We start from the raw sequence: 14,454 nt of genomic DNA on the forward strand, positions 1-14,454 counted from the left end.
ATTTATTTCCTTTTGTGCTGTAAAACGTATTGTCGCCTTCCCTCCCAGTTCCTTGGCTCAGCCACTTGTTCCCAAGCCAGTGAGGATTCATTTATTTAGACCCAAGTGGTAACTCAGAGTGGCTTAACAGCATCCCACTCCCCTCCAATGTTCCCTCTAAACTGTGGAGTCTTGTGAGCCAAAATTCTACTTGGTGAGCGGCTGGCATTAAAGTTGTGAGTGAGCAATTTGGTTCCTGCATAAATTAGTTTGCTCTGGGGCCCTCCTTCCTGAGCGAAGGCAAAAATGTGTGAGCCAGAGGCTAAAAACTGTGAGCCAGCTCACACTAACTCAGCTTAGAGGGAACACTGCTCCCCTCCTCCATTTTATCCTCACAAGAACCCTGTTAGGCAGGTTAGCCGGAGAGAGTGTGTGACTAGCCCAAGGTCCCCCAGCAAGCTTCCATGGCAGAGGGAGGATTTGAGCCTGGGTCTCCTAGATCCTAGTCCAGCATTCTAACCGCTGATGGCCACTCTCTTTCTTCTTGCTCCAGGAAAAAGCAGAAGCAAACTAAACCTCCTGGATGAGGAGAGCCTCAGCCGGAGCACTGGAGTCTGACCTGCTGGAGGCTGCTGTCGAACTGCAGGGGGATGGGCTTGGGTGGATCTCCTGGCTTGCACCCATGCATCCCACGAACATCTCGTTTGGTGCCTGCATCCTAGACTCTGGGGAAACTGGATGTCTCTTGCAGCCAAGCAGGCTGCGGGCCCCTTTAGGTGGCTTCTGGTGCTTTGACCTGGCTGTGCACAGGATTCACCCCCCCCCCCTTTTTACCAGGACTTGACTGGTAGTTGCGCTCAGGAGGGGCTCCACCGGCAGCAGCGAGCAGCCAGCTTGTGCCTATAGACTCATCTGCTTCCGGCACCTGTGCGGGGGTGGGGTGGGGCTAAGGGTCTCCAGGAGGAATACACCCCTGCCAGTATTGATGTCCCTTCCGCTGCAACAAACCCCCTTGGACTTCTTCCAGATGGCCTCCTGCATGTTTTTCCCAGTTTGTCACACACAATGGCAAGTTGCACTGGCAGTCCGGAGTGGGGGGGGGGGTCAGCTTTGGAGACCCGCAGCATCCCTCTTGGCTCTGTAGCTGCTGGCTGGGAGGCAGCTTGTGCTGAACTTATGCTGCAACCTCCAAGTTTGCCCTGTGTCTGCTGCAAGGACATGCATTACATGGAACCGGCATCCAGCTGGTCTGCCAAGTTGGCATTATCCATGGTTGGATGTTTCTCTAGGGACCTACTCCTCCTACCTTACTGGGCCATTGATGTCACCTGTATTGCTGGTCCTCTATGTGCCAGGTCTCCCCACATTTGCCCATCCTTGCCCAGTGCCAGGTATAGCATTATGCCATCCTGTGCCCCCCCCCCCCCCCGTCCAAATTGTGCCAAAGTCCATAACCTCTGGAGCCACACTGCAATCCTGAAATTCAGCTTGCCAACTGTGCCTCCCACCCTTTCCCAAGATTCTGATCCCCAAGGGCTGCCTGTGCCAACTGGGGGAGTGCTGTCTTTCTGCAAAGGGGCCCCTGCTTCCCAGGGACTGCCCACCTCCTCCCTCTCCCTCTCCCTCTCTCTCAATTTATATCTGAAGCCCTTTAACACAACCTAGGCTTTAACTGTGCCCTTGGCACCAGCAACGACTCCAGAGGCAAACAGCCCCCAAGGCTGTGATTGCTTCACAGTGGACTTTATCAAATTTCAAGGTGCAACCCTCCACAAACCCCCTCCTGACTTCTCATGTAAACTATGCGGGAAGGGGTGCTCTCCTGATCTAGGCATCATGTGCACTGACGCTCTTGCCTCAACCCTTGCTTGCCAAAGCATGAAAAATTCTGCAGCATTTTATGGACATTTGCCCAAGAAGGCTCACTGGGGAAGTCTTAACTGGGTACCGCATCTCCTATGGCTGCTCCTGATGCCTTCCTGTCCGTGTGCTTAGAAGAGGAGCTGCTGTCTTGTTTCCTTCGGACCCATCCTTCACCTCAGCCATCAGGTCCAGGTCCAAGAGGCGTTGTTAGATGACTTGGTTTGCCGTTGTCTGTAGGTAGGCCTCCACTCCAGCATTGGCAGAGAGACTGGCTTTTTTTCTTTCTAGTTGCTACTAACAGTATTTTTCCCAGAGTTCCTATTTTTTAAAGGAAATAACAAGACAGAGGAGCAAGGGAGAGGGCGGGATTCCTCACTCTTCTTTTCTCTCTCTTCCACAAAGACAGTTGACCTTCTCTAAAAGCAATGTATAATTTCAGGTAAATTATTGGGTACCTGCCTTTATGTTGTAGTTTTCCCCCCATAAGGACTGTACCTTCAAATGGAATAGTCTAATCTTTAAATGTGTCTATTTAAAAGTCATTGGTCTGCAGGGGAGTACGAGTTTCATCAATATGATAAAAAAAAATCCCCCCAACCCACTTTGGTGCCACAGGGAAGTGGTTTTCTGGAAGAGGATTGAAAGCTTCCTGTCTTGCTCCTCTTAGGAGGAGCACTGGGGGTTTTCTCAACAAAGCTGGTGAGTATTACCATGGCAGTGTCCTTACCTGTGGTGTGGGGAGCACAGCTGAGTGCCAGTCACGGGTCCTCATCCTGCTGAGTCACACTGCCTTCGGTTGGTAGGATTCAAGCCATTCCTTGGCTGTTTCCACCTAGATGTTTTGCTCTGCTTTGGCTTCCTTTTGGCAGCACTGTTTTCCAGAGCATCCACATGACTTCATCCCATTTGTCTGGTTTCCCCCACTTTGCTGCAGTCTTCCTCCACACCTGGTGTGGTACAATCTTTTTGGAAAGAACACTGCCAAAGCACCTCTGAAAGCCATGTGGACAGGAAGGTGTGAATTTTGCCACACCAGCACTGTTTTCTTTACCTCCACCTGCCCCCCACAGCTGCCTCTTCCACCTCCATGGGCTTTCCCCCCAGCTTTTTGGAAAAACAGGTAACTGACAGATCACTGTAGCAGAATAAAATATAACAATATTATTATAATTTATACATTTCCCCTTACAACTCTGCAACAAAAAGGGCTAGACACTTTTTTTTAATGAAAACTGGAAACTAATAGATTGTGGCAACAGTTCTAATGGTACAGCAACCTTGGCGATTACTAATTTTTAAAAAGCCCTCTGTTGGCTGAGGAAATAACAGCCATGGTGGTCTGAGGTAAGGAAAGTGTGTAGAAAACAAATGGATGCTCCATTGCCACTAAAAATGGCTCCATATTTGCAGCAGCAACAAGAGCTACATGGAGAATCGTCTTTGTGTGGAAGCAGTCCTTGAGCACCAATGTGTAATTATGCTTTAAGGCTTGGTTTGCACAGTATGCACCCCAATTGATTCCTCTACACTGGATGACCGGCAGCTGGTTGTATGAATGGCTTCTTTGGAAAGCATTGCGTTTGATACGAAAGCCCTCTGTGTTTGATATGAAAGTGTGGCGTTCTAGTTGTGATGACTTAATCAAATGTGCAAGGCATCCTATGAGGTTGCAAGGGGTAGAGAACTCCTTTTTGGGTGACCATATATACTTACTTTCTCCATCTGCTCAGCTAACTCCGTTTACTCTCTGAGGAAAGTCTCTGCGCCTGAGGTTCCAGGGTGTCAGGCTGTCCCCTTTCTCCAGGCTTAAATGGGGCTGATGCCACAGCAGCACAAGAGAAAGGTGACCTCAGAAGCAGCACTCTGGTGAGACACAAATCGCAACAGCCCTTCCATCCACATGCCTTCAAAAGAGGCCTTAAAATAATTTTATTATTTGCCAGAGAGAAAACACATCACAAAAGCTGATCATTGCCAAAAGCTGGCTTTTGAGTCACGAGGGTTTCAGCAGGCCCTGGCCTCCTCCATTCAGGCCCTCTGCCACCCAACATTGTCTGGCACAGCCCGTCTCCGGCAGCGTGCCCTGTGACAGAGGGTGGGGACAGAGAATGGGGTGGTGGGCTGCGTTGTGCACTGAGCGGCAGTCAACTGAGAACACGGCCAAAGGCTAGCTCCACCCAGTGGACTGAATGAGTTGCTCACTCTTCCACCATGGCAACGTGTTCCTTGCTCATCACCGCTTGAATTGATCAGTAATTCATAAAAAATAGAGACAAGTACACAGTTTGTGATGCATTTACAATTCAGGATCAACTTGGAAGAGGTGAGATCTCGCACCCCTCTGTAAAGATCTGTTCAAGTAATTCCTTCCAACCCAGCTGCTCTTTTTCTGCAAAGTGGGCAGGGTGAAGAGGTTTTGCATTCATTCATTCATTCTCCAGAGTTCAGTATGGCCCACGTACCAGACAGAAAGGCCAGGGCAAGCCATGCTGGTTGTCATCAAGACACTCAGGGCAATGCCCATCCTCGCTCTGGGGCTCTTTCGCTGGGATTTTCTTGTAAAGGTTAAGAGGTTATCAGGTACACAATACACAAAACCAGTTTCATGTGCAAGTTATCAGTGGACTGAGTCAGGGAGCTGCTCTGCATGCTCCAGACACACTGACCATTGGGTAGCGAGAAAATGGCAGGGTGGCCAGCCAGTGGCAACTGCGCCTGCTTGGCCCTGACCAAATAACATCCTTTGCAGAGAATGCTGGCTGGGGGTCTCTTGGCCTGGCCAGCAGCGTCAAGATCCCACTTTGCCAGCAGGGAAGGAATGAGAGGATCATGAGGACATAAAGCCCCACAGCAGTGGCTGGGAATGGCAAAGAGGGTGTGGCTGCTGCCACCACAAGGGCTGAGGGCAAAGAGGTAATGACGTCGTATGGCAGGCTCTGGTGCAGGGATTCCTACAAGGGAAGAGTCCCAATACTTAGAAACAGAAGGGCCTCCTTCTTCTCTCATGCCTTGCAACCGAGGGAAACTGAGACTCCGGAGAGAGATGACCCTTGTTCCAGTGTGCAGGAAGCAGGCTCAGGCCTAACTGCAGCTTAGCTTGCCTCGTCCACATCTTCCCTCCCACCCTCCCCCTCTGCTAGGGACCTCTTTTGGCCCTCAACCACTGAACCCGGGAGGGCCATACTAGGAAGCACCTGCATTCTGTAAAGAACAAGAGGAGATGAAGCGCAAAGGCTCTGGGATCTGAGCAAGGCTGGAGCGGAGACCTGGCCCTTCTTCCAGGCTGTGGGGCTTTCTTCCCCATGCAGATGCACTGGGCTTAGCCAAGCCCTGGGCGATAGGCGCTTCCCCAGTCCTCTTTGACAACCACTGAAGGAGATGCCGCAGTCTCCCCCCTGCAGTTTCTTTGACACTGAGTCGCTTAGGAAATGCCTAAGGTTTACCGTGCACCCACCTTAAGGACACAGCTTTTGCTCCTGTCCTCTTTGGCTTGGGCACATCTGCCTTAACCAAGAGGTGAGGACAATTCCTATTGCTAACGGAAGAGGCTGAACCCCCACCACCCCCCAGAGGCACCTGGGATTCAAGTGTCATCTCTCTCGTGCCTTAGTTTCCCTCATGGGACCATCTCTTCTCTGTGACATCCAGGAGCAGCACTGCTGTCCCGGTGCACTCCCAGCTGCAGGAAAGTCTCTTTTGAGGTCTGTGTTACAAAGAGATGTTTCCAAGGGACTCTCTTCTCCCATCTTGGCCGGAGGATGTACTGTAGACTTCACTGGAACTGGAGTCGTGAAGAGACCGCAGTCCTGCCCACAGCACCAGCTTGGCGTGCAAAGTGGCCAAACCTAGTGGGGGCTGTTGGTCACAGGCTGGTGGAGGAGTGGGATGCCAGCTTCTGGGGCCAGCATTCCCCCCCCCACTGAAGCCCCTCCACACTCCTCAGTTCCTGATGTAGGGATGCTGCCGGTCAGCACATGCCTGCAGCGTCTCCCGGATGCCCGTCTGCCAGTCCTTCACCAGGTCCACCGGAGTCACTGCCGCCTGCCACAACAAACACCAAGGGGAAACAAGTTTGCCACTGGCTTTGGAGGCTAGAAAACATGCTGTTACCCTTTCATACCCTTTCTTTTCCCTCACTTTCTTTGGGTGGGAGCTGATTTGGGACAGGACAGAGAGAATTTTGTCCTTTGCTATGGGTCAGGTCCACAGCTGGGAAGCTGCTCCCACGCATTGCAGTGGTCTGTCGGCAGGCATTGCCAGGGGTAAACCTGTGCCTGAGCTGTAACGCTTCAGACTGGAGGTGAGAGTTCATCGGATGGAACACTCCTCCTGTCAAGCGAAAGCGAGTCTTCTGATATGCCAGTTTTATACATGCAAGGGATTTGGCCGAGTTAAAAGAAGTATTTGGTCATATGAGTGCCGCTCATAGTTTAAAGTGGCACCTCCCAGCCACAAGTTCACCCCCTCAGTGAGAACTATACAGTGGCCCAGGAGGCACCAAATGCGTCAACAATGGTGTTGGGACAGATGCCACAGGCCTCGCAACCAGTGCTCCCTCTAAGCTGAGTTAGTGTGAGCTAGGTCACAGTTTTTTAGCCTCTGGCTCACACATTTTTGTCTTAGCTCAGGAAAGATGGCTCCAGAGCAAACTAATTTATGCAGTAGCCAAATTGCTCGCTCACAACTTTAATGCCAGTAGTTCACAAAGTGGAATTTTTGCTCACAAGGCTCCACAGAGAGCTCACAACCACCCCTCCATGCATGAGCTCTGTGCCCATGCCCACAAAACATATGTGCCATCCACCTAGGGTGAAGAGGCAGCAAAGTGCCTTCTTGGTCCCAGCCCAATCCTCACCTCATTCTGGATGTTGAGGTTGGCACCATACATCAGTAGCATCTTCACAGCCTTGAAACGTCCCAGCCGGACTGCATCATGAATGGGCGTGTCTCCTTCCTGCCAGGGGAGGAGAGGGGGAGCTTGGGTTTGCCAACTAATTGTCTGCATCACTGTCCATTGAATCGGCAGGGATGGACCCTGATGGCTCAACCCGTAGAAACTCTCAGCTTGGATGCAGTGAGTCCCAAGCTGAATCCTGGACAGTTCTAGCCATGAAAATCTAGGAGGGCTGGAAAAGACCTGTGCTCAAAACTTTGGGCAGCTCCTGCCCATTGATATGGATGACGCTGGACTTAAATGGACCAGTGGTTGACTCAGGACAAGCAGGACTGGGATAAAGCTAGAATTCTGGGTGGGGGTGGGGATCCAAATTCTGACGCCTAGGTGCATTGTGGGCATTTGTTTTATATCCAGAGCTTTAAGAACAAGGTCTGATGCCAGGGAGGGATCATGGACTCTCATTTTGTGAGGTTTCTCAATGACAACCTCTTTTCACTGCCCCATACTAGTAAATGGGTATTTTGTTTACCCATTTAGAAGAAGAAGAAGAGATTGGATTTATACCCCGCCCTTCGCTACCCAAAGGTGTCTCAGAGCGGCTTACAAACCCCTTTCCCTTCCCCTCCCCACAACAGACACCCTGTGAGGTAGGTGGGGCTGAGAGAGCTCTTGACAGAAACTGTTCTTTTTCAAGGACAGCTCTTATCAGAACTACGGCTTGCCCAAGGTTGTCCAGGTGGGTGTCAAGACTAGCCCAACATCTTCCATTATCATGGCCAACAGCCACTCCATTAATGTGTCCAGCTGCTTTTAAAGCCATCCTAAGGAAGTGGCTACATCTCAAGGCAGTGAGTCCCACAAGTTAATAATGCTTTGTGTAAAGAATCACTTTCTTTTCTTGGCCTTGAATGCATCCCCCATCAGTTTCATGGGGTGGGTTCTACTATTGAAGGAGAGGGGGGGGAGACTGTGCCCACTTCCTCCACACCATGACTAATCTTATAAACTTTTATCATGTTCCCCTTTAAATATATTCTGTAGTAAGATAGGGAGCAGCCCACCCTTGTGCTTGGCAATGGACCCTGCTGCTGTGTGACTTCAAGAGTTCTCCCCAAAAGAGCAGCCTGCATGATGAAGCAAAAGCTGACTAGCCTGAGGCCTGTGTCTTGCTTGCCCCAGAGGTGGCCCAGTCTGGCTATGGCCCTTTCCCCCAGCTGCTTCTGCAGGATCCTGGTGGGCACAGCATCAGCATTTTACCTTGTCTTGTGCATTGATGTTAGCCCCGCAGGCAATGAGATGCTCTGCGCAGTCACAGTGCCCTGTCCGGACAGCCACGTGCAGCGGGGTGCTCCAGAGCTGCCAGGCAAAGAGAATCACTTTTAACAGCACGCCAGAGCACACCGTGTACACTTCCCTGGGCTAGAGCTATTTTAGGTGGGGAAGGTGGACTTGGGTCGACACCTCTAACCTTGTCCCTTGTGGAGATCTTGGCTCCCCTGTTGATCAGGCGCTTGAGGATCTCCAGGTGTCCCCCACGGCAGGCCCAGAACACAGGTGTCGCATCGAGCTGGCAAAAGCAAAGCAGACTCGATTATATTGGGGAGGTGGAAATCTGACAAAGGAGCAAGGGCCTTGTGGCACACCTGGACAGGAGCAGGAGACACTGTGGACCTGGCCGTGGGATGGTCAGGTCTCTGCTACTGGCTGCTTCTCTTTGGGTGAGAAGAGCATTTTAAAAATTATCCTCCACTTGCAGTCTGCTCTACCACTTCATTCTGCTGCATGTACAGACCAGGCCTTATTTGGCTACCTTGGTCGAGAGGGTACCTAGCCCTTCATTTTCAGGTGAACTCTCTTGAGAACACGTAGTGTGGACTTATGTGGAAGGCAGGTGCAGAGAGGTCAGGGCAGTGCTCCAAGATCTCAGTGGGTCAGAAGGGGCTGCTGTGGCACTCTGAGCTGGAGGAATGAATGCTGGCCATCAGGTGAGCCTCACCATGTCTCTTGGTTCCAGTTTGGCCCCGGCTTCCAGTAGTTTCTCCACGATCTCTGCATGGCCTCGGAGGCAGGCCCGATGCAGGGCGGTGCATTTGAACTGCAACAAGGACAGATGTGGAGGATATTGGTTTGAGTTGCCTGTACCACACATATCTCCCCATATTTCCATCCCCCAAGGCGATCAGGTGTGCCCTTCCCAGGGAGGACACCAAACAGAGTCCATCAGATGAAACACAGGGTATCTGTAGCATCCTTTGATTACCATTATATTAGGGCAGAATGACACCATTACCAGTGCAAATACAGCTTCCCAAACCCATGTTTGCCATGGTAGCATGAAAGCAGAGCTAGGTGGTGGTAGGTATTTGCAGGGGAGAACTGTTTGGCAGAAGTGGGGTGCTGATTCCCATCCATCAATTCTTTCCCACAGACCCTCCTCTGCATGTCATCCCCCTGCCTGGCTTATGTCCAGCTTTGTAGCACAGCAGAAGAAATACGTGGGAGACTTCCAGAAGGAGTTGCCAGGGAGAATTGGGGGGCTGAGGAAGGGTTGTCTTCTAGTGTTCCAGCATAACTATAGCAGGTGCCCTGGCCTGGATAGCCCAAGCTATCACTATCTCATCAGATCTCAGATGCTAAACAGAGTCAGCTGCGGTTAGCACTTGGATGGGAGACCATCAAGGAAGTTGAGGGTTGCTGTGCTGAAGCAGGCAATGGCAAACCACTTCTGTTTTGTCTCCTTCCTTGAGAACACTACAGGGTCACCATAAAGTCAGTTATGATGGCACTTCCCACCACCAAGTATGGCAGGCAAGGACCCAGGGAGAAATCATGAGCAGGTGGACTAAGAAGTAAGCTCCATTTTATTCATTGGGGCTTCCTCCCAGAAAGGTGCTGTTAGGAGGACAGCAGTCCTAGTCACTGACTAAGCATGTGCTACACTGTCAACCTGCAACCCATAAAGCTGAAGAGGAGCAAACGGGGTGGTTCCTTTCCTCCTTGGTGGGACAATTTCCAGTGCAACACTGAGAGCTCATGGCTTAGTACACAGAAATGCTATATGCAGAAAAGTTGTCCCTGAATGTGTCCCTGAATGAGATCGCATAGAATTCTAGGATTCAGTTCACTGATAGATCTATGTCCTGGTTCATCCATGCAGGGAAATGAGGTCACACAGATGTGATGGTAAAGTAGAGGATGATATTTTGCACTGTTCCCATCTGTCCAAAAAAAAACCTCACTCAAAACAAACATGGAAAAGCAATGCAAAATGGGGGGGTGGCCTTTCTTCCAGCTCTGCTCTCCTGTCTTATTTGCATGTTTTAGAAGGAAGCTCATTCAGAACTAGAGCTCCCAGGCGCAGCCCATCCTGGCCCCTCATGGCTTTGTCCCCTCATTCTCCTGCATGTGAACCCGAGTCTAACTGTGATCTCCCTTCTGTTTCAGCTGTTCTCATGTGTTTTTTTAAGATATAGGAGTCTGAGCAATATTTCCAATGGCCAGCAGGTGGTGTTTGGGAACCGTGTACACGCCGCTCGCTCATGAGGCACAGAAGAGGCAGCTTCTTCCAGAGACATTGGGGAAGAACAACAGCTCTGGTCGGGTCTGGGTGTTAGATGGGAGGTACTAGACCGGTGCTTGGCTGGCTAACCAGAGGGAGCCCAATGTGAGACAACAGGGCATAAGTACACTAATTATTCAAGAAACGTGATGGGAAAAGGTGAGGGTATAAATATGTCAATAAAACCATGCGCAGGAAAGGGCTGCTGCATAAGCCCCATTGAAATGAGCTGGAACTGCACATCTTTCGCTGGGGCTTGCCTAGTGGCATTTCCCAGCAGACCGGGCCCCACGTTCTTGAATAGCAAGGAGAATGGCGTTTGCATGTTATTCCTCAAGTGCAAAGATGTCGCGGCCAGCTTGATCCTCTTTTCCTTCGTCTGTATACTATTCTCTGCTAAGGCTGCTGCATTTCACTTATCTAAACCAGATCAGTTCACCTCCCTGAAATTACTCTTTCCTTTTATGCAAGCCCTTGCGGCAGGTGTGTGTGTGTGTGTGTGTGTGTGTGCTTAACTGGCATCTTTTCTTTAGTCTGCAGAGATCAGTGCTCCTTAGTGGCTCAATACCTTGTCATGAGCGTTGGGATCCCCTCCATCTGCCAGATATTTGTCAATCACGAGGATCCGGTTTTCCAGGGCTGCTTGCAGAAACTGTTCTGGGTTCACAGGTTCTGTCTAGAGAGAAGAGGAACGGAATGGCCATGCCTGCCATCTTTGTGAGGATGGCCCAGAAAAGGCCTCTCTCTCTCTCTCTCTCTCCCCTCCCACCCACCCCCATTCCTCCCAAGGGGTGGGCTCCTGGTTGGTGTTTTTCACAGGCTGCGGAAGGGATACTCACTATTACTTCTGGCTCGCGTTCCTTGGGGCGGACCACCTTCTTCCGTTTCTTCTTGTTTTTGCGCAGCTTGATAATGGCCTCCAAGTCCTCCAAGCTGTCCAGCTTCAGTCTGGAGTTACTGAGTGTCTCAAGCTGGCAACAAATTTTGGAAAAAGTGAGGCCTGCAGGCAAGCAACGTCCCACATGGGGAACCAAGGGGCCACAACATTTCAGTGCCAGAGGTGGAAATCCAAAGGACACTTTCCCCTTCATACTTTTTAAAAACAAACATTTTTCTCCCCTGTGGGGAACTGACCACATTCTTCTTCCTCCATTTTATCCCCACAACAACCCTCTGAGGCTGAGTGTGGGACTGGCCCAAGATCACCCAGCAAGCTTCCACAGCAGGCTGGGGATTCAAACCTGGTAGACCACACTTGCCATCCTCATACACCACCATCTTAGGCAGCTCCCATTCATTTCAGGGGAGAGAGTGCAAGAAACCTTCCTAGTGGATCATGCCCCACCCCTGCTTTGCCACTTTAATAATATGCAAGCTCCACCCCCTCAGCTTAGCTCCCATCCTTCGCCTCATCACTGAACAGCCTGTCTCAAGTCTGTGGCATGTCAATCACTGGCAAGCAAACAGCCATCTGACAGAGGGGCCTCATGGGATCATATAGTGGGGCTGGGCAACATGTAAACAAAAGGCCAGCAGGGGACCACTGGGCAATTTGGGGTGGACCAACTGCTGCCTGATGGTTGTGGTGCTTCCTGGAAATATGGTCCTGGTTGGACCTTGACTTGATCTGGCAGGGCATTTCTTATGATCTAAATTAAGAGGCATGATAAGGATCACTTTTACCATTAACTATTAACCGATACCTTGACGATGGAAGTTTAAAACACAACAGATCCTGGAGAAAGAAAAAAGCCCTAGACCTTTCCAGTAAAGTCAGTAAATTGTTCTCCTACAGGACTGTCCCCCTTCTCCCTCCCCTACAGCACAACAAGGCGAATTTTCTCCCAGTGCCCTGCCCCCCCCACTCACCTTTCTTCTCCTCTCCTCTTCTGCCTTCTGTTTCTCCTTGCTGACAGCTTCCCATACACCAGCTGGGCCCGGCTGCCAAATTTCCGGCTCTTTGGCTGCATTTCTGGAGAGTTCCTCGAAACCTCGCCCTTTCCCCTCATGTCGTTCATCACTTACCTGGGAAAACAAGCAAAGCCTGAGGTCATGGGGGTTGATGGGATCAGGGAGCACATTATGGGAAAGGAAGTCTGGGACTGGGCTCTGGGCTAGCCTTAACAAAGCAGAACCTACTTGAGGAGTACCGGAATTTTGGCATAAAAATTCATCTTGGACTTCAGCTGGTGGATTATGAACCGAAATAGGGTCACACCCTGATCTGAGTAGAGCATCACGTAAGTAACACCACCAAGATTCTCTCTTTTTTGTTCTTGTCAGGGCTTTTTTGGTAGAAAAAGCCCAGCAGGAACTTATTAACATAACAGGCCACACCCAACAGTAGTAACTCATTAGCATGTTAGGCCACACCCTGACAGCTCAGCGTATTAGGCCACACCCCATGGCTGCAGGGAGCTCAGACAAGCCGGCCCTTGGACAGGCTGGGGAAGGCATGGGGAGTCCCTGATCCTTCCAGGGGCCCCCCTGGCCCGCCCACCTCGGAGTCACCGGGGGTCACCGCCTCGGAGTCGCTCTCCAGGCCTTTCCTCTGTAGCCACGCACGCAGAAGGTTTTGGCTGTATTGGGTGTGGCCAACTCTGAAGCCAGCCAGAACTCCCATTCCTGCCCCAAAATGGCCCTGGTTCTTGTTATTGGGAAGGAAAAAAGGAAGGATGGAGGCAGAGAGAAGAGTGTAGGCCAAAGACAACAAGGAGGAAACAGGAGGGGAAAGGCAAAGAGGAAAGACAGAAACTGACTTGGGTGGGCTGGTTTGGATTAAAGGTGGGTCCAGGATCCCAAATAACTGAAGGCTCTCAAAATAGCTTGTTTCCAATCTAGGGTGGGTAGGCATATTCCCACTTGAACTGCACAAAGCTGACCCACCTCAGTACCACACATACGGTTTTTCAGTAACGTTTACACATTACATTTGTGAAAGTTTGAGCTGTGATTTGAGTCCCTTCTGGCCCTGATAAACAGAATCATACTGACCCTGCCCGCTCATCAGCACATACTCACCAGCTTGTGAGCACAGATGGGAGTAAGCAGTGAAGTGGCTAAATTTGCGGATGATACAAAGTTGTTCAGGGTGGTGAAAACCAGTGAGGATTGTGAGGCACTCCAAGGGGATCTGTCAAGGATGGGCGAGTGGGCGTCAACATGGCAAATGGGGTTCAATGTGGCCAAGTGCAAGGTGATGCACATTGGAGCCAAAAATCCTAAATATAAATACACATTGATGGGGTCTGAACTGGCAGAGACTGAGCAAGAGAGAGATCTTGGAGTTGTAGTAGATAACTCACTGAAAATGTCGAGACAGTGTGTGACTGCAATAAAAAAAGCCAATGTTATGCTGGGGATTATTAGGAAGGGTATTGAAAACAGATCAGCCAATATAATAATGCCCCTATATAAATCAATGGTGAGACCTCATTTGGAATACTGTGTGCAATTCTGGTCACCACACCTTAAAAAGGATATTATAGCTTTGGAAAAAGTGCAGAAAAGGGCAACTCGAATGATAAAAGGGTTGGAACACTTTCCCTATGAGGAAAGGTTAAAGCGCTTAGGGCTCTTTAGCTTGGAGAAAAGACGACTGAGGGGTGACATGATCGAGGTTTATAAGATTATGCATGGGAAAGAGCAGGTAAAGAAAGAGGTACTTTTCTCCCTTTCTCACAATACAAGAACCCGTGGGCACTCCATGAAATTGCTGAGCGGTCGGGTTAGAACGGATAAAAGGAAGTACTTCTTCACCCAAAGAGTGATTAACACATGGAATTCACTGCCACAGGAAGTGGTGGGTGCTACAAGCATGGACGGCTTCAAAAGGGAATTAGATAAGCATATGGAGCAGAGGTCCATCAGTGGCTATTAGCCACAAGGTATAGCTAGGGGCTCTGGGGCAAGTGATGCTCTGTCTTCTTGGTGCTTGGGGGGGGGGTCAACAGTGGGAGGGCTTCTAATGTCCTGGCCCCACTGCTGGACCTCCTGATGGCACTGGTATTTCTGGCCACTGTGTGACACAGAGTGTTGGACTGGATGGGCCTTTGGCCTGATCCAACATTGGCGTCTCTTATGTTCTTATGAAAGCAAGAAATTGCAAGTAGATAAATAGGTACCACTTCGGTGGGAAGGTAACAGCATTCCGTGC

General features: G+C 50.4%; 1 protein-coding gene across 1 annotated transcript in view; it reads right to left on the reverse strand.

The window, feature by feature from the left end:
- Positions 1-3,737: 3,737 nt before the first annotated feature.
- Positions 3,738-14,454, reverse strand: part of ANKRD23 (ankyrin repeat domain 23) — a 16,283-nt gene continuing 5,566 nt past the window's right edge. Inside the window, exons 2-9 of the mRNA XM_015408186.1 lie at positions 12,168-12,323; positions 11,138-11,269; positions 10,867-10,974; positions 8,736-8,834; positions 8,208-8,306; positions 7,997-8,095; positions 6,698-6,796; positions 3,738-5,883 (exon numbers count right to left, since the gene is read on the reverse strand). Of these exons, the coding sequence (XP_015263672.1) occupies positions 5,782-5,883; positions 6,698-6,796; positions 7,997-8,095; positions 8,208-8,306; positions 8,736-8,834; positions 10,867-10,974; positions 11,138-11,269; positions 12,168-12,323 (894 nt within the window). The 3' untranslated portion in view covers positions 3,738-5,781. The remainder of the gene's footprint in view (positions 5,884-6,697; positions 6,797-7,996; positions 8,096-8,207; positions 8,307-8,735; positions 8,835-10,866; positions 10,975-11,137; positions 11,270-12,167; positions 12,324-14,454) is intronic.

The sequence above is a fragment of the Gekko japonicus genome, unplaced genomic scaffold (assembly GCF_001447785.1).
Source record: "Gekko japonicus isolate JY-2015 unplaced genomic scaffold, Gekko_japonicus_V1.1 scaffold139, whole genome shotgun sequence".
NCBI lineage: Eukaryota > Metazoa > Chordata > Lepidosauria > Squamata > Gekkonidae > Gekko > Gekko japonicus.